The 20,681-nt window shown below is 33.2% G+C and overlaps 1 protein-coding gene across 4 annotated transcripts in view; it reads right to left on the bottom strand.

The window, feature by feature from the left end:
• Positions 1-20,157, bottom strand: part of LOC117107619 (DNA-(apurinic or apyrimidinic site) lyase-like) — a 31,926-nt gene extending 11,769 nt beyond the window's left edge. Inside the window, exons 1-8 of one of the 4 annotated variants that reach the window (XM_033249326.1) lie at positions 20,067-20,157; positions 19,753-19,854; positions 19,369-19,407; positions 16,762-16,844; positions 13,575-13,632; positions 12,745-12,943; positions 12,471-12,542; positions 5,953-5,983 (exon numbers count right to left, since the gene is read on the bottom strand). In XM_033249326.1, coding sequence (XP_033105217.1) covers positions 5,953-5,983; positions 12,471-12,542; positions 12,745-12,943; positions 13,575-13,632; positions 16,762-16,844; positions 19,369-19,407; positions 19,753-19,854; positions 20,067-20,120 — 638 coding nt within the window. In that variant the 5' untranslated portion in view covers positions 20,121-20,157. Of the gene's footprint in view, positions 1-5,952; positions 5,984-12,470; positions 12,543-12,744; positions 12,944-13,574; positions 13,633-16,761; positions 16,845-19,368; positions 19,408-19,752 lie in introns of all 4 variants that reach the window. The other 3 variants (XM_033249327.1, XM_033249325.1, XM_033249324.1) reach the window with 3 other exon arrangements.
• Positions 20,158-20,681: the final 524 nt, after the last annotated feature.

Raw genomic sequence — 20,681 nt, 5'->3', positions numbered from 1 at the left:
TTATGGCCATTTATACACACAATTCAAAAAAAAAAAAAAAATTTAAGAGCATTTTATCTAAAGGTATACTTAAACTGACAACATTCATGTGGGTATATTGGTGAGTGCTTATTGTCGGCAGTTATACAATTCATACTTTGAGCAGCTCCAAAATTTTACCCCCTAGCTACCTGTCATTTTCCCAGATGTGATTAACCAATCGGTGCGCTCCTCAATTTCTGGACTTTAACCAATAAAAGTGCTCCACTTTCAGTCTTTAACCAATAAGAGTGCTCAATTTTCAGTTCTACACATCTGGTGTAATGAATGCGGCTGTCAGTTTTGAACCGGATGAATCCAAGGACTTTAAAAGTAGAATCTGATCATATTTCATGGAAGTTATCTCCAGGGATGAGCTTTTAAGAAGCATTAAAAAATAACACAGGTATCTTCAGGGTACTGTCAACAAGTAAGGCTCAGAAAGCAATGACCGCCAAACCTTTCCATCAAACACAGTCAGAAATACATAAAACATTATTATAGAGTGACACTGTGTTTTTAACTACAAAACAAACATTTATCAAATTTTGATGAAGGGAAGAAAGGGACATGTAGAAAGGAATTGAGGAATGAATATGTTGTAAATAGATGAGGGAAAAAAGCAATGACCGCCAAAACCTTTCCAACAAATGCAGTCGGAAATAAATGAATGAAATATTGTACAGTGTGTTTTTAACTGCAAAACAAACATTTAACAAAGTTTGATGAAGAGAAGTAAAGGAAGTGACGAATGAATATGTTGAAAATGGAGGAAATCTATTAAAATAAGTAAAAGCTTGATGAATGTATAGTACATTTTATTAACAGCTCACAGCTAGCCAAGTTACTGTTTCCTACTCTTGCAGGGGTCCCAAGTCTCATGGAATTTGCTGGAGTCTCCCGGAAATCGTGACGACCTCCCTCACTTTTCTCGCAAGCAAGCAAACAATCTCACGGAAAGTAACCCATCTCCTGCAAATTCAAATTATTTGCATATAAATTTTACTACTACATTCTACATTGAATCACGTAAGTCAGTGCCGATGGGCATCACCATGCCGATGGGCATCACTTTGCGCAGCAAAATAGAATTAAACATGTTAAGAAAGTTCATTTAACCAAATCTCACGGACAGGATTAGTTCCAACTTGGGACTCCTGCTTTTTCTGCTAGTTCCATAACGATTTATGCAAGTGACATTTATAAAGCAAGGGTCAAGAAAACTGGGCACACCACTTGTATTCACTATTGTTTGGCATTGAGAACTTTAATAGGGAAAGTAGGGAGAGCTTTTCATTTGCATGACGATTGGATGCTACAACAGATTCACTCAAGCGTGACCTTTCTACATTCTCAGCACAATAGATTTGTCCAAATTGCATCCTAGAATACTAGAAAAGTACTACATCAAAGTCTAAGACGTGGTTATACTAAATGTTAACAACAATGTTTGGACATTATGTGGATGTGGGATCCAAAGGCCGAAAAACAGCAGGAATCTACTGTTCACTGAACAAACAGCGAAAAGCGTAACTTTGAGGGCAAACAATCTAAAAATTTCTCCATTAAATTCACTCGTCTCTTCCAAAGTTTAAAAAAGAATTGTTCAATACTTCCACTTCCAGTTAATATGCATCTGGATTTTGAAACAATAGGTTCAAATTTAAAAAATATTTTACTAGAATCCTGACTACCGTATATTCTTGCGTATAAGATACAGGATGACCCCCGAGTTTTACAAGATTTTGGACAAAATTTGTATGTTTGGCGTATAAAGCAGAGGGCACACTCACTGCATTGTACGACTGTCATGCATCAAATTCAACTCCATTCCCTTCGAGTGCTGGACGACCCAATTGGTAGTAATCTGAATGGATCATAATTAAAAATGATCCATTGCGCACATGCTGTGGCATTGTGTTCTCCATAGAATCGCATCGGAACACATTCATTTATACTAACAGTTAGTAGCTTCATTAGCTTCACAGTAAACACGCATGTCACAGACAATCTGCACATTATTTTAAAAATTTGTATGTTGTGCAGATAAGACGACCCACTGTTTTTTTCATACTATTTTAAGCCTTGTTTTGTACACAAGAATACACAGCAATTAGTTGTGATAATGTTTATTTTTGCTTTCAACATACTGCTTTTGTCTTAATTATATTTAATTGAAATTCTGGAACTGCAAGAAAGATCAGTACAGTAGTAATTGATGAGCCATCTAGAATAAAGACAGATTTGAAGTTAAACAAACTTAATCCTGAAATTCTTTACATAATCTCGTACCAGAATCTCCTACAAATTAAACCATAATACAAAAGATTCAAAAATAACAAGTGAGTATATTAATAACAAACTTGCTCATGAAAAATTGACACTAGCTTAAATTATAAATGGCCATAAAATCCTACTAACAGACAAACAATGTAGGTGTGAAATTTCTAAAAGGAATTCAAATCAATATTTTCTAAGAAAACAGTAATCTTATAACGCATACTTTATGTATCCTTATGTGTAATAGCAAAGAAAAGAGACAATCTGATTGTGATGCAGTTTGCATTTTTAAGATCATGTGTGAAAATAATGAATAAAAAAACATGCAAAAAAAAAGAATAAATGGCCAACAGATTCTAATAACTACGCTGTAGTGTATGTGTAAATATTTTAGAAATTATTATCTGAAACAAAAAACTCTTAATGCACATACTTTAAGCGTATTTCATGTCTAATTATAACAGTGAATAACACACTTGAAAATCTGTTTTCAAAATAAGATGTGACAAATAATGAAAAAAAAAATGATGTATGTCAAGAATAAATTTAGAATTGCCATTAAACACTATTAGTATGTGATTAAACAAAAACAGGCAGCGTATTTTAGATAATGTGTGGAATTCTTATTTAGAATTTATATACAAGCACAGCAATCCATCACTAGTGTAAAATAAGTGTGATTTGGTTTAACACAATTTTGTTATAAGCACATGGACCGCAAAAAGATCCTGGAAAGTGTTTTAAGACTTTAAGTTAAACTAAAAATGTTCATCTCCTCTCCCACGAAGAAAAATCTGTAACTAAACATTGTGCCCTTTAAAATATGATACTAAAAATGTGTTATCTACAGAATAAATTCTGTACTGAAAATCCCTTTAAAGTGCAGTATGTAAATTTGTTCATACAGTGAGGCCCAGGGTACTTAAATGCAAGTACAGTATTTTCAAGTATGTAATTTGTAAATCAAAATAAAAGTTCAAAGTGATGTTTAAAAAGTACATACTCAAGTAAACTTTTTAGAATAGTTTTTAAATTTGTTTTATAACCCAGAGATTTAATCAGTAGAGCACCAACAGTGTAATTTGGAAGAACTTGGTTCAAATCCTGACGGGTTATATATATTTATTTCTTCTTTTCTTTTGCATTTTGAGAATTGATTGCAACGTATTCTTGTCATTAATTGATGGTAATGTCTAGAGGTGATGTCTCATTGACTTTGCCACTAATTGATCGTGTTGACGTCATTCCTCGTCGGCCTTGCCACTAACAGGGATCCCCAATTAGACAAAGCGACAATAACCTCTTATACACAGCTTACCATTATTGCTACTAAATTGAACAAAAATCCAAATTATATCTACTTAATTTATCTGACTGAGCTTGACAGAGCTTATTATGTATCCAAGGCTGAAGACAAAATATTGCTTTGTTCAAATAGCACTCAAACCAGGTCCCTATTCTTTCCTTTTTATTCAGATTCAGATTTCAGATTCAGATTCATATTTATTCACACAATGCATAAAGGTGGTAACAAGACAAAAATAATAAAGATGCAAGCAAAATCGAATGCAATTGTGTCTGGAGAAGTCAAATAAGCCCAAATGGCTTTACGACTGGCTCCACCAGAGAAAAATGAAAAGTAATTTGTTCCATAATCAAAGACAAGACAAAACACGACGGAACGAACACAAGGGAAAAACGACAAAAGGAAAAACGACCATGCTTTTAAAAAAAAAAAAACATATACATAGATTTGAACATTATAAAGGTAGACAAGGGAAAAGAAGATAAACTGGGATTGGATAGGATGACACAAATATGATTTAAATAAAGAAGATTAGTGGAGTTAAAGTCTGTAATTAGATATGAGGAACGATTTATATTCTGATTTAAATGAATAACTACTTTTCGGATTTGTTAGTGATGTGCTGAAGGAGTTCCATAATAGGGGGGCCTGAATGTATTATTGAATTCCTGTTTGATGTTCGGTTTTTATTGTGATGATTTTATTGTGATGTATTTATTTGCATTCCTAGTATTATAGTTATGTAATTCATTGTTTTTTGTGAAGTATCCTTTGAAAGCATTTGGGAGTTTATTGTGAGAATACTGGTACATAAATAGGGCGGTTTGTAATTTATTATGTCAAAGATGTTTAGAGTGTTGAGTTGGTGAAAGAGGGGATTGGAATGTGATTGGTATTATTATTATTATTATTACTGTATATTTATATAGCGCATATCTAAAACTAATTACTAAAAAACATTGATTGATATCAAAAGAATTCGCAACAATTGACGGACTCCATTTTCGGACTCCATTTTCAAATACACAAGACGTGGAAAATGAATATGGCAATCTTTACAATAAAGACATTAGATGGCCATTTTACTAAGCACGAGGTTAGATGGAAATATTTATGAGTATCAATTTCTGAATAATGGTGTGCAGTTCAGTGGTTGGCATGTCACATGGTATGCAGTTCACTACCATGATGTACAGTTGACTGGCACCTACTGTTCTGTTTGTTAAATATTATTGTCATATTCATCTTTAAAGTTTGTATAACATTTAAAGCCCATTCTGGTTTTCTTCCAATTTGGAGTACAGTAATTATTAGAATAAAAAAACACGATCAAGAAAAAATTAACAGGCATAATTATATAAATGAATGAATAAAGTAGAGTAAAATAAATAAATCTTAAAGTTTGCAAATGATTCTGTGCTCTATTGCATGACTGCTTCATAAAAGTTAAATGTCTAATAGAAAATCCATAATAGGAATTACACAGCTTTCACATAATTGGCGAGCCACCAGAAAATGCTTTGATGTGACACATCATCTCAATCCACTGAGTGATTGCTGTTACTATGGGCCTGTTAACACGTCATTACACGCCTTATCAGTGCGGCAAAGTTAAGTGTGTTGTATAAACGAGTTTGGACTCTGTGTGATTACAAAATCATCTGGAAAAGAGGCTACTTGAGGAATCGCCAAATTTGGCCGGTTAGTGACACTGGCAATGACTATTTGTTTCCTCAGGCTACGGCGAGCGGTAATTAATCAACTTGACAGGTCGCTATTTCGGTAGAATATAAAGTATCGCTGGGTGTAGGCATATTTAGTGATTTTCTTGTATGTTACCTTTTTTTGTTGGTTTCATTGTTTTTGAACTTTTTTTTTTTCTTTTTTAGTACTGTACTGTAATTTTATTTTGGATTTGTATATTTCTGTGATAGACCCTACTTTTTAGGCCTTTTTTTTGTTAATTACACGGCTTAAGTGCTACTGATATAAAAGTGCACATCTGAATAAATTAACATTATTATAATTATATTTTCTTTGTAATTATCGCTCGACAAGTAACGCGATGAAATCAAGAACATGTCACTGTTGTCTTGTCGCTCTGCAAGCCTACATTGCACAATACAATACTTTCGGGTGTAACACACGTATTGGTGTGTTGTATAAACAGCGAAGTTTGGATGGTCGCCTTGGGTAGTGAAAATACATTCAAGGACATAAAACTGTGTTCGTGGTTAGTGTGTTGTATAAACACAACCTATGACAACCTATCCAGTCCAGACTTTGAGCACTTTGGAGGCGACATTCCAAAAACTTTTAGCGGTGATAAAAATCAATGATGGACTTACCTCACTAACTTCTTCCCTGCATTCGGAACATCTACAAAAGATATAGATTGTTAATAATATATAAATATATGTTTTTACTTTCACAATTTATGCATCAATCATTTTGAATCTTAAATAATCAATATTTTTTTAGAATGATCTAATATATGTCACATAGTAGTTATATTCAAATACAAACATTTCAGGATCAATGATATAAGATGAGCATACAAATTTAAAAATTAATTAATCTACTGTACTGTATGTAACCATCAGAAGTAACGATTGGAAGTAATGAACAGAAGTAACCAGTGCAAAAACCACTGGAATTAACCTCTGTAACGAACAAAACCAGTAAAAGTAACCAGTGGGGGAACCAGTGAAAGTAACTGGTAGGAGAAACCAGAAGAAATAGGTGGAAGTAACCAGTGGCAGATAACAATGATAATGATATTGACAAGAATGGAATTACTATAAACAGCAGAATGAATGAGTGGATAAAATAACTAGTGGAAACATACCTACATATTGTTGGAGTATAATGATCAAGAAAACCAAATATTACAAAATGTGATGGATTTTGAAAATGAATTATTATATGTCCACCACTATATACAATTATATATTAAACAACATATACTGTACTATGTTTTTTATATTTTAATGTTGATCTAAAAGAACTAGACAGCTGGAGCAGCACTAAAACTTCCAGTATATGAAACATAATGATGCCTACATCTATGTCAGCTATTTAATAGGCTTTAAAAACCATAAATAACTCACAAACTGTTTTTGAACATAATTACCTAAATGTATTCTATAAGTACAGTACTGTAATTACTTTATTGAGACAGGTAATGCTAGCAATTGATCATTTACCCATTTAAGTAATTTTTAAAAATAATTTTTCATCCACTAAAAACAGGAAAATCATCCTTCAAAAGACACAATCACTTAAGGATATTACAAACCATAACCTTGAAAAACTAAATCGATAGGAAAGTTAATAGATAAGAAGCATCAATTCTTGCCAAGATTATCAGGTCAGTTTATAAACTTAAGTTGCAGTATATAAAGAAAAATAGAAGCTTACTATCCTAAGGATTGCTACAAAAATTATTAATACCTCAGTCAAGGAGGCTATGCATTCACTGCTGTCTGTCTTTCTGTCTGTCTGTCTGTCTGTTACAAGATTACGTAAAAACTACTTAAAAAATCATCATAAAATTTAGTGGAATGGTACATAATGTTCAAAAAAAGACACCATTCAATTTTTTGAAAGAGAGAGCCAAAGAACAAGGTCAGGGAAATTCAATTTATTTTACCCTCGAACATAAAATTAAAAATTTATTATTATTTGTAGTTTTTTAATCTTATAGAATTTACATGCTAAACTCCTATGTAGCTCAGCTGATTATATCACCAATTTCTTTTTATGTTTTGAATTTATCTTGGGCGAGATTTTTTTTTAAACTTGTTTCGCAAACTTTTTTTTTTAAAGATCCTCAAAGGAGGGAGGAATAAAAATTAAAACAAAATTTTGGTTTTTCATTTAGCAAATAAGTTTTGCCAAAAACATCCAGATGGAGGAGAAAATTAAGATAAAATGTTATTGGTGAATGTAAACAATGTAGTAATGGATGGTTAAATGCTTTAAATTCAAGGGAGCCGGGGACATAATGAAAATAAAGAAGAACTTCTATTTTTTTCTGAAATTTTAATTCTTTTTTTGGTGGTGGCGGGTGTGCTAATTGGCTAAAAATGAAATTTTATTTTTATTCAAAATCACGATTATTGGCAGAAAGTCTCGCCTTCATTTAAGTGTTAAATGTGACCCAATTTCAAGATAGTTCTGCTTATCAAATACTGCAAAACAGGTTAACAATAGAATGATTAATTTCTTTGACACATTTAATTTATTTTATAGGCTTTAGCAAGAAGCTCAGTGCCACGTATACTTAATTTAAGTATATTCAGCAGAATGGCAACAGAAATTCAACTATTGAGAAAGACACTTCACCTGGGGATTTGACAACATACAAAACCTCTACACAATAAGTAAAACATAGGTATTACTACCAGTAAGTGAAAATATGAAATATGGAAATAAGTAAATTTGATGTGCTGACCATTAAGAAAAATTTATATATATAGGCCCTACTAATGAATATAAAGTATAATACTGTAATCTATGGTATGAGCAATGTTTGTCTGTGGAAGAGTACAAAGATTATTTTGTTAATACATCATCAATACCCGATTCAAAAAAAGTTCTAAATATAGACTTCAACCACTTAATAATTTCAATCAAATACTAATGGGTATTTCCGAGGCATACATCATATCATTTTTAAAGCATGTAGGTAGACTGTAAAATTCAACATTTTCAAGGTCCGGCTCAACTTAATGGCTCTTACGCATTGTCATCAAATGATTGCCATAATGTAGCTAAGCACTCAAATTTCTGGACTTCATTTCAGGATAATTCTACATAAAATAGTGAACAATTCATTTCTAGTATTGAAAAAAAAACCAAAAAAAAAACAGAATACTGTAGGAAAATATACTTTAAAAATAACCAAAAAAAATGTACTAGTAATGTTGTGAATGTATCTGTTAATTATGATGCCCATGCTCTATGGATTATAAGGCAACTATAATTTATTAGAGTTTATATAATTAAATGACTTATATCTTGTAAATCTTTTATTCCTTATTGTTAATATTCTTGGTGACTTCTTGTCTTAGTAGCTGCGAAAGGTCCCCATATTTGGTCAACACAACCATTTCTTTCCATTGAATTTCAAATAAAATTTGAGTCTAGTCAAATACATTAGACAGTGATTTAAGCATTAATCTTTCATTTGAACCAAAAATACATTCTGAATTCTATTTTTTATAAGTTCTACTTTCATATTCAAAATGCAATGGTACAAAATAATGTGGCAATTCTCCACACCGGTACCTTGTAATCTGAATTTTAATCAAAACAAAATGTAATGATTATTCAACTTACACCATAAAATGAATATCAGATGTGAATCTACTTGCTTCGCTGAGTATATGCATTAATTATTAAAAAACACAGGCATCTATAAATGTCAGGCTTACTGCAAACGTGCAGGCTTCAATTCATAAACACCCAGGTTCTTTACATGTTAGTATGCAAATCGACAATTTGTTTATTTAAGTTTGAGATTAACTTTGAGTATTTATTATCTATGAATGTTTAGACTGCATAAATCAAATATTTAATAATTCCTACTTCAGATAAATCATTAAGATACGAATCTATGTGTGATAAAGATGACACACTGTAAGTGTGCTAATTCTACTTTCAGAACTGTCTTAGTTCCTGATTCAATCTACTGATTGCTGTGTTTTTTCAGCTAAGAGCTGCAATACCACAAATGCCATGTGCATGTTCAAAAAAGCAGGCCCTCTTTTGAGAGGAGCAGAGGATTGTAAAACGTCTCACCCAAAAGACTGTTTAATAACTACGCTAGCTTAAAAACCAGGAGAGCAGCAGATGGAATTGACTGGGTACCAAACGATGTCCACGTTTCAGCCTACACACAGTAGTACCAAGCCAACTCTATGCTTTTAATTTCATTTTCGAAACTCATATACCATAATATAAAATTTCAAGAATAAAAAAACACAAAAAAGTATGGTAACACAAAGGCCAACTAACTTCCACTGTGTTCCTTAAAAATTTAATTACGCCAAAAATATTATTTCAAAACATTAAATACAACATAGATCTAATACTAAGTTCACTGACCATTGGCATTGATATGGTTCTTCTCTGTACAAAAATTTCCTTGTCTTTACTATAGTAAAGGAGTACAGTATGTTGAAAATACGTCTTCAGACTTTTCATTGCTTTCTTTAGTGTTTTTTATATAAAAATAATACAATCAGATCAGGTTAGACTACAATACTTTATGAGGAACGCCCACACATACTTGGCTGGATGTCTTTCAGTGACAAGCGAAAACTCATTCTAATTTCTTTTATATTTAAATGTTTATATCGTTGCATTGATTGCAATAATTGTTATGAAGCATATCACATGTTCTAAAACTTTCAAACTGTTCCTTATAAACTCAAGACACCACTTTCTTCAGTAGCTTCTCATTCACTTTACTTTCCTTTTTTACTTTCACTGTTTGCTCATGTTGTCAGGTGGAACACTATTTAGTTTTAATATTTTGTAATATTTATTGTATTATTTTATTTTAAATTGTTCATTGATTGGTATTTTTTTTCTCTTTTTTTCTTGAATTTTTATATATTTTGTTTTATGTTATTGTATTCAGTATGTTACATATTTTATTATTATTGTAAATTAAAATTGTTTGTTAACTTGTATTTAGTTTATTGTGTGTTTCTTTGTTAAAGGGACAGTTGGCCCTTTATTGGTTACAAAGATCCAATTCTCTTATATGGTCCCTAACCATTTTTTTTTTGTAATTCAAACTGTGGTTGGATAAATAAATGAAATGAAATGTATGAATGCAACATTGAAATACACTGCATAATGTGCGAAAACATGAATGTCTGAAACTGCATATTAAATATGGATGTTCCACCCTGTGGAATGAATCATTAAGGTGTGAAGGTGGGGTCAAACCTGGGTTATGACCTTCGACAAATGTCACACTACAGTCGTAAATAGTATGAATGTTTTATTACAAACATGATTAAAGGTTTAATCAATCCCGAAGGAATCCTGTTATATCAATCATAGTGTATCAAGAGCAGTGAACCACTGCCATTAATAATGTATTGTATAAATAAGGATTAAAAACTGAATATAGTACATGTTAACCCTATTGCAGGAGCTATTTGGTTAAAGGGTAAGCTTCATTAGGTTTGTAATTTCCAGAAATATGCCAATTTTATCGAAGAGTAGTTTAACAGTTAAATATATAAGCACCCTGTGCAATGTATTCATATATCTTGTCACAACAAAGTTGACACTGATATATAGTAACTCCATATTCCATTCACTATTTTCAAATCAGAGCCCGGAGCATTCATTAAGTGGGTTTGTGTGTGACATTTTGTTGAAACCGTGTGTATTTTTTTTTTAGTACCTGTAACATTGACATTTATAAAATTACTTATTAAATATCATGTTGGTTTATATTAATTTACCCACATCGATTCAATTCTTTAAGACCCAATGAAAATAAGTAATTATTTTTGTTATTAACTTTAATGTTTTAACAAGAAAGTAGCTCAGTAGCCATATTAGTCAGTGCATACAAATGGAAAAATGAGTAGGTAGCCCTTTTTTTACTTTTTTTCACAAGCTTTGGCCCAGTCAATGGGGCTTCATCATGTGAGTCTAACAGTTCTGTCCTAACAGTGATTTTGTATGTTGGAAAACTTAAGCATTTTGGTATCTATATTCTCCATTTGAATGCGCAAAAAAAAATTACAAGATGTCGAGTGATTGAATAGGTGAATAGATCTTTACTAATCTGAATCGCCTCTTTACATAATTTATTACTGGAGTACTTTTCCAGTTTCCCGTCTGACTGGGTATATATGTATATATTTTGCCACTTTCATAGTTGACTAATAATTGTCTTATTTTAAGTACGATTCTGCCATTGCACAGGTGGGTGGAGCCTAGTTTTCATCAGAAAAAATACTAGCTGAATACTGCCATTCGTAAGACAGTAAATGAAAAGAAATCTGGGATCACCAATAGAGGGAGCAATTCATTGTTTTCACAAAACTAATATCAATCCAAGTATACACTTCTGTGAGTACTTTAAATTATTATAAGAAAAGAGAAAATAATTAAACTAAACTTAAAATCATGCATTTAAATGTTTTTGCACATAAACCATCTTTTTATTCCTAATAATCAGAGCAGCATACAGCTGGGGATTCACTGTCATAAGACCTTCGGCCGACGATTCCAACGCCACTCCCAGTGAGTGTCAGTCAATGTGACACCGTCTGTTGATTGTCAATGGCAGTCTGACAAGATCATCATTAAAATGATCCACTGCGCGCGCGTCGTGCTGCTCTCCATAGAATCAACTTTAGGCTGGAGTGTAGCATAGTCCAGTGGTTGAAGCTGTGTTAAAATGTGTGTGTTCCCAAAACTAAGACACTTTTAGAATTCCTGCTAATACTGTGTCAAGCTGCAGATCATGTAGAATATAAATTATAGAGACTACCCTCCAAACCTCTCAACGTTAGAAAACTTTAATCAGACTTCCACGTGATCATTCCTCCAAAGGTTCGCTGTCCAAATAATGTAAGCATTTTCTTAAACATACAAAAATGTCCTCGTCTTTATGGGAGCCAGAAGGCCAAGATGTATGCTTTCTGGTTATAAACTACAGCCTCTAAATTTCTTTACTTACTTTACTACGAGGTTTGAGTAACTGGCCCCAATGAGTTTATGATGCAAGTTCACTCAATAACATACTTCTTTGTTAATTATATACTGATACCTGAATGCCATTAAAATTAAAAATTAAGAAATAGTAAAAAATTGTACTTTTTCTTACATGAAGTCACCAGATAAAACTTATCATACTCTGCAGTGATGACACGCCCTTCTTTATCATGCTGCTCACAGCCTGAAATAAAATCCAAATGCTGAATTTTACTAAAAGTGTAATCATAGCATCTTCAAAATAAGAAAATTTGACAATTTTGAATGTATTTTGCAAGAAAATGTAAGATGTGGAAACCATATTTTTTTTACAATAACACATTCATACATATAGATACAATTATTTTGTGCTACACAAGATTTTAGTACTGTATAACATTTCTTACCAATTCCATATGTAACATTCAGTGGTTTAACCTTTGACATAATACCAGTCCCTGCATACCCAGCCTGCTCAGCTGCATACCAGTAGTTATGGTAACCATCAATTGTACAGGATCCTGGGATTGATTTCTCATCACACTTTGTCTCTTGCAAGCAAAGAATATCCGGGCCATCCAGTGTCAAGTACTTCAAACCGTCTTTCTGTTGAAGCAATTTTGTAAATTTTAACATCAGCAAATTTGCATCCTAATGCAGTAATCTTATTTTCAGATCAATTTATAAATGCATATGATACAGACAGATAGACACCAAGGGAATTATCATCCTGAACTCTTTCAACAAGATTTAGCGGAGATGCAACAAGAATAAAATGTTGTTGAGAAAGATTAAAAATTTGAGATAGATTATCATTTGTTTACATCAATGAGAAGAAAATGATGGAAACAACCAATGAAGTGTATCGCAACATTTGGCAGCTTGCAGTTGAACTGCTTACTCTGTATACTTCAAAATCATCCTTGGGTTTCAATAAAAAAATTTATTTACATATACCACTCCTATAGCTGTTGCATACCTTTAAATGTATGAGAATACAAAGTTGTACAGTGTATTTAGATAACATTAACAGTGTACACACTAAAAAGTATATTAATATTATAATAATTATAAATAAAGAATATCTGAACTACACAACACTGATTTAAAGTTATAAAGATTGAAGCTTTGTTTAATAGCAAGTGTTTTGAGCAATTGGAATATGGTCAGCTGAGTTTTCTTATAGTGTGTCATCAAGGCTAAGTTGGGCCATTTTCCTGAATGCTTTAAGCATTACCTTTTCCCAAGCTCTGAGCCCATTCACATTCCATGAAGAAATTTTAAAGTTCCACTTTCTGAAAAAGAAGAATAAAGTAAAATCAAATATTTTAATAATAACACAAACCAGTAAGTAGTGTAAACCGTTGGCCCCTGAATCCAATTCCACTGCATGTGAGAATTAGATGATGGGCTGCCATCTGTTGATTGTCAGCGGCAGTCGGAACGGATCGTCATTAAAAACTATCGGTTGCACACACGTCATTGCATTCTCCATAGAATCACGTCGGCCAACGGCCGACGGAAGCAGTGACTGCCTAGCTTAAGACTTGGCTTTAACAACTGAACCAACTTGACTGTATAACTATGAAAAAACCCAATTCTTAGATTATATGATCAATGTTACCATCTTGGATTAAGGGATTAAATCATTCTTAAGTAGTCATTAAGGAGACTAGCCAATCAGAGAAGATAGTCAATGCAGTGGCGGTGCTAGCTGGGGGAGGGAGGCAGGGGCTTAAGCCCCCCACAGGACAGGTCAAGGCCCACCACCGGCCAGAGCTCTTTGGGCAGTCGGACCAAAAAAAAAAAAAAAAAATATGCCTAATGAAATGAAATGCATTTTGAGTTGAGTTTGGGAATATAGAACAATTCTCCCCACCCCTCTATCCGGTCAGAAAGCCATTCAATGGCAGTTCGCGCCAAAGTTATCCTTAGCTCATTCAGCACCCCTGTCGGACAGCTTATCCCCACCCCCAAAAAATATATACTACAGCTGCCACTGAGTCAACGATAATAAACTTAAAAAAATGTTATTCAGGAGAGAAACTTCCTTGATCATAAAACTAATAATAGCTCTAATATATATTTTTATTGCTGACATGATGAAATTCATGCATTAATTGTTTATTGCTACAAAAGCCAGCTTGGGACAAAATCTGTTTAAATAATTACTCTACAACAAAACATCATACAAAAAAAAAGAAGACAAAAATGACTTATTTTATTCTAACTTCAATATGCATCCTGGGGTACACATGTTACTCCACTAATGTTTTGAACCACGGGGAGCTCACTTGCATACCAACCTAACAGGGGGTTGCCGTAGCCACTACAAGACATGAGACACTTGCGCTACCTATTTTACTGAATATTCTTGTAGACTTGAACTAACGTTTATTACACTGTGCTCTAAAAGACTACAGGAAAAAGGCCACTCAATAGTGCCAGAGAGGGCGCAATATTAACTGGTTCCTGATGGCAAAACTGTTCCGTCCGGTCGCAATCTGGTGGCTGTACCAAAGGTAGGCTTAGCAAGGGGCTTACCGGTTTAGCACCCAGTCTAGCTTAAAATTCCCGCTAACATAATGCGGAAAATCGTGGCACTTTGACACAGGATAGGCAAGGGACTTTAACTACTAATTTCACCCTGGTTATTGCCCACACTTGTGCTACAAAGTCCTTGCAAGTATACCCCATAGATTTTGAAGTATAAATATACGTCAAATACAAAATGCATGACGTATTTGAAGTATACCCCATAGATGCTGCAACTCCCATATATTTCCGACACTTGTGCTACCAAGTCGTCGAAAATATACCCCGTAAATGTGGCACCTCCCCGTATAGAAATATTTAAGAGTGAGCCCCCCTGGGTTTGTACACCTCGTTTTTAGACCAAATTGTGAATTATGGGCAGATGTGTAAGTTCACTAACGTCCAAATAAACCACATACCCACTCGTAATTGAAGTATTCGTCATGGGGTAGGGATGTAACGCCAACTATGTTGAGAATAATACACCTGTCAACTGTCATGCATAATGCGTGAGGTGAGTATCACGCATCAGCATCCACATTACATCTGACGCCTACGTTGTATTATCTCACACATTATAACAATTTTATAAAAGATAACATGTACAGACTGATTATGCCATAAAATTCATAAATATAAATATGAGGGCGCTATATACAAATTATATTTTTTTGTCTCACGCATCAGATGCCAACAAAGTTGGCAGATATAGAATAACAACACACCCTCATATATCAACTATGCATTATGGATGTTACCTGCATACAGTACCTCCATCCTAACCAAACTGTGCATTACTGGGTCAGATGGAACCGGACTGATGGTCTAGGGAGATTTTATGCAAATTTGCAGAGATAGTACAAAAACAAATTACATAGGAATGTCAAAGATTCTGGCAGAAATGGCCAGGAATTGTATTCCAATTTTGCGGAACATTATCAAAGGCGCTGTGCACCTTAATGATGGAAAAGGCGAGTTTTAAGTGATTTTTTAAAATGAAGCAACAGAAGAACAGTTTTTAATGTGTGCAGGGAGTGAATTCCAAAGTGTAGGTGCAGCAAAAGAAAAAGATTTATGGCCAATAGTTTTTAAGTTGAATGACATACATACTGTCAAAAAAAAAAAATATTCAACTCAGAGCATGTGAATAGGTTCATTACAAAGTTGTCAAAAAAAAAAAATATTCAACTCAGAGCATGTGAATAGGTTCATTACAAAGTAGAGTAAACGTTCACTGAGTTCAGATCAGGAAGTTACTCTAGACTTTTAAATATTTATTTTTTATATATACATTTACTGTATTCATTACTAATAATTTCAGAAAATTAAAATTTTCTGAAAAAAAAATGTAATGTTTTTACCTGTACAGAACTACTTCTATTTTAAATACTCGAAAATCACTCACGATAAAATTTCAAATAACTCAATAGTTTTGGATTTTCCATTCCCTATAGCCACCCTCATTATACATACTGTATATACCCTCCCAACCATATTTTGAGAACCTCTGAGTAACTACAACAGTGATTTTTGATCTTAGTCCTTCCTAATTCCATCATGTTATGATTTACTCCTTTTTCTGCATTTTGATTGTGCTTAAAATTGTTAATGTAGTTTTTAAATCTTGATGATTATATGAACTAGTTACAGAAATATAAATAGAAATTCCAGTGAGAGAGCGTATCAACAGGTGCAAGCACCTCTATCACGATACGCTCTCCAAATGCACAAAACCCAACGGCAAATACTTAAAAATATAATTCGAAAAGAAAATAATTACACAGTTCTACATACATAATAATATAAGTAATAAAGAAAAAAGTTACACAGTTCTACATAAATGACAAAAACATTTAGTTTATGATTAGTTAATGATTACTATTACTTACTCGCCAGATGCAGACTTTTTGTCTGTGTTGGGATCCAATGTGTTTGCATCGTCTGGCATCTTATTGGCTTCTGTTCCTTCAGTCTAAAAATTCAAGGTATACAACAAATAAATTTAATCATCTCAGACAACACAATTTGTCATTGGCATAATTATACACAACAGGGAGACAACCCCTACTGATGGACAAGATAATTAGAGAAAAGTTTCTAAACAAAACACAAGCAAAGAATGACATTGGCAGGTTTAAAACACATCCTCCCCCCTCCTCCTCCTACCAGGTACAGTCCCTTCTGGACCCATACTCATATAGTAGGGTCAATGTTTCATTATTTCTTTGACATTCTATATTAAACATGTATTTTCCCCTGAAATGACCAATCAACATAAAAAATAATTTTGAAATTAACTTGCTCATTTTGCAGTAACATAAAAATAGAAATAGAAAAATACAGCATAGAAATATTTATTTAAAAAAATGTGTACCCTGATTTTTAAACTGGATGATTAGAATAAAAACAATAAGACACTTCCATTGACTAGAAATATGTTTCTATCATTTTTTTCTTTAAAAAAAGTATGGGTAAATATTTTTTTAAATACACTAATTTATATATCAAGTCATTAATTTTTATGTTACTTCAAAACTGGCAGGTTCTTTTCAAAAATTATTTTGAATTTTTTGGTATTTTGACAATACATCTTTTAAGGTCTTTGGTTATTTTATATTTAAATACTGTATTTTCATTTTTCACTGTATCTTAATTATATTATTTCATTTTTAAAAAATATTATAAGAATTTATGTAGGGCCTACTTACATATTTATTGACAAAGACGACCCCTAAAAATACTGCAACTCTTTAAATACCATATCAATGTCATTTTTTTTTTATTAAAAAAAAAATCTAAGTAAATAAATCAGTAAAAACATTACAATGTAATAATAAAAAAGTTGACATGATATTTTCCGTTTGCTAGCATTGACACTTGTGAAATATAATATTTCATTGGAATTATTTCAAATTTGTTGAAAATGATTCCGACCAAGCTTTTGACAATTAAACACACATATCTCGGTCCTACTCGATCGACCGCAGTGTGCGAGATGCGAAGCACAAAGACTAATAATAATGACAGCCCTCAAAATTAACGTCGGCATTCGGCAATGCCGACGTAAATGCCGGCGTCTAAGCAGCCGACGCCGGCGAGAAATTGCCGACGTGAAATAGGCCTAGGGCCTAGGCTATTTCAATTAGGCCAGGCCTAATCCATGCAAATTATTAGAATACTGTAGGCAGTTTTATTATGTTGAATTGAATGAATTAAAAAATGCAATGTGAAGTAGAAATATTTTTGTTAACTGTATGTATGTGTTTTATTTATTTGAGTCAAGCAACTTACACAATCAACCAAAACATCATCGCACGCTAACATCGTAACACGCAGTGAGAGTTTGGCTGTTGTTTTGAAACGCGGGCATCACATGATGCCCATGTGACGATTAAACCATTATTGGTGGGGTAAAATAGTAAACACAGTAGAAACTTTTAATTCGTATTATCGGTATTCAGTGTACCGGTATTGACGGTGAAATAAGACGATCCCCCACACAGCTACGAATTAAACCACAACACGAAATGAAACGTGCATTGACCGCATGGATCGACTCGAGAGTGCTTTTTGTGTTTTCATGTCCGTAGTTTACTGTCCCCTGCTTGGTGGCTCGGTGAAGGTGTGATTTTATATTATTATTTTTATTTCAAATAATAAGGTGTACGTAATTCAATGTTTAGTTGGTGCTTGTTTTGATAGCTACAGCTAGCCTAAGCCTTAAGCTAGCAAGTTCGTTCTAGGCCTAAGTAACTTATTATGAAACACCCACAGCAACTGCGCTGTGTGGATCGGTGCACACTAAGCTGTTTACGCAATAATAGATACATGATGCACAACATTTGAAAAATGCCGGCGTATCGCCAGCGTCAATTTTTTAGCGCCGGCGATTTTTTGCCGACATGCTTTACTCCTAATTTTGAGGGCTGATAATGAATTTCTTGATCAGTGCAACGTTATTTATGTAATTTTTTATTCTGAATTTGAATGTTCTTATATATTGTTCTATAGTATTTTTATGTAATCACTTTTTAATGTTTGTGCAATTATTAATATTTACCTTTTTATATTATCCAAATGATGTATTTTCATTTGTAATAAAATTGAATTGAACTAATGTCATTAGAGAGGGCGTACATTACTGATTGTATACAGTATACACAAAAGCAAGAGCATTCCAGCGGATGCGATCTACAAGATCTGAATTTGCCTAATAAAGAAGAATTTGTCGAGAAAATTGTAATCTCCTATGAGAAATAATCTCTATTTTTCATTTTTTTATCCTTTTGTGTAAAATTTATGCCAATATTTTTCCATGGTTTATAATAATTAGAGTAATGTATATGCATTTTTTCACAAATTAGAAGAATTTAAGAATTAGAAGTGAAGTTGGTATCTATCTATAAATTGTGGAAGATGTTAGTTTGACATCCAAACAAAAAGAGAGCATTTGAATTTGAAAGTGTAGCTGTAAGGAAACAGTATTCTTTACTTACCTTGGCTTGCTTGGATCCATCTGATGCTTCATCATCTGCCTGCATCAGATAATAAAATAAATTTAGTTACAGTATACATAAGTCATTCACTTGATTTTTGGCTAATTTTATGCAAATCTGTAGTGCTGATTGGAACTGGCTTCACACGTAACATTAATAAACAGTTAACTCATTTCATTTTTTTTTCTCCCTACTGTGGGGAAAAACAGTTCACTCCACTGTGGGCTGGCATCTGTCCCCCTCCCCACTGGCACCACCCCTTCCCCTGTACTGCTGTATTAGCAAATTTCTATATTTTTTATCCGAAGTGAAACTTGAAAAAAATTAGTATCAGACAGAAAAATATGGTTGCAATAGTCATGCCTGGACCTAGGCCAGTCCTACCTTGCGTTTTTTCGGCATCCTTATCGTCCTATTTTCTTCAGTTGAAGTCGTTGCAATAAAACGAACGCTTCCAGCAGGAAAGAAGACACCGGGACCGGGTGCCTGGAAGAGTTTGATTTGGTTTGTTCGGCAAGATAAATTAGGCCTATATAAAATTAGATTTTTCCTATATATGTGTGTAAACAAAGCTTGGAATAATGTGGCGGTATTTCGCATAAAATTCCCCAAAAAGATATAGTACTGCAAACCAATATCTTTGATTTCAGTTAGCTAGTCCTGTAGGCCTAGCTCCAAAACCTTTGTTTTTACCTTACTTTTTTCCTTTCAAAACATTCACATGAACCATGAAGCCAAAGAGTATGCAGCATGTGTGTTTTTTGTGCGAAAGATGCTATTAGCACGGTGTCATTAAAATGTTATTCGCACGGTAAGACAGTCGTTGGTCAGTCATGAGCTAGGCTTATTCGCACGGTAGCGTGCGAACAGTCTTTTCGTTTTTTGTGTCAGTAGGAAATATTTCCGTAGGACCGAATCCTGATTTTGAAAGAGAGCCACCACTCCAACGCGTGAACTCTTCGTCATTTAACAAGTACTGTGCTAGGCCCAAAGACCTAAACAATAAACATTCAATATTGTCTCGTGCCTTATTTGCCCTTTATTTTATACAATGATAGGGATAATATATGTGCAATATTTTCCTGTTGTTGTAGTTTAGTTGTTTGTTAGGTTTATTTGTTAAATTATTGTTTTTTTTTACAAGGATGCACCATCAATACTACGTTTGCTGCTGATTCAAATTTTCCAATAAATTGATTTATTGCTTGATTGATTGATTAATTAATTGATTGATTGATTGAGCCGACATAAGTCCTATTATCAAACTCAATTTATTTATATACAGTAGTGGCAATCTAAAACATAAGCTTAAT

This window comes from Anneissia japonica, unplaced genomic scaffold (genome assembly GCF_011630105.1).
Source record: "Anneissia japonica isolate Jap-2015-1 unplaced genomic scaffold, ASM1163010v1 scaffold5330_len1712360_cov203, whole genome shotgun sequence".
NCBI lineage: Eukaryota > Metazoa > Echinodermata > Crinoidea > Comatulida > Comatulidae > Anneissia > Anneissia japonica.
Note: the sequence above shows the minus strand (reverse complement) of the source record. Positions and strands in the feature narration are given on the sequence as shown.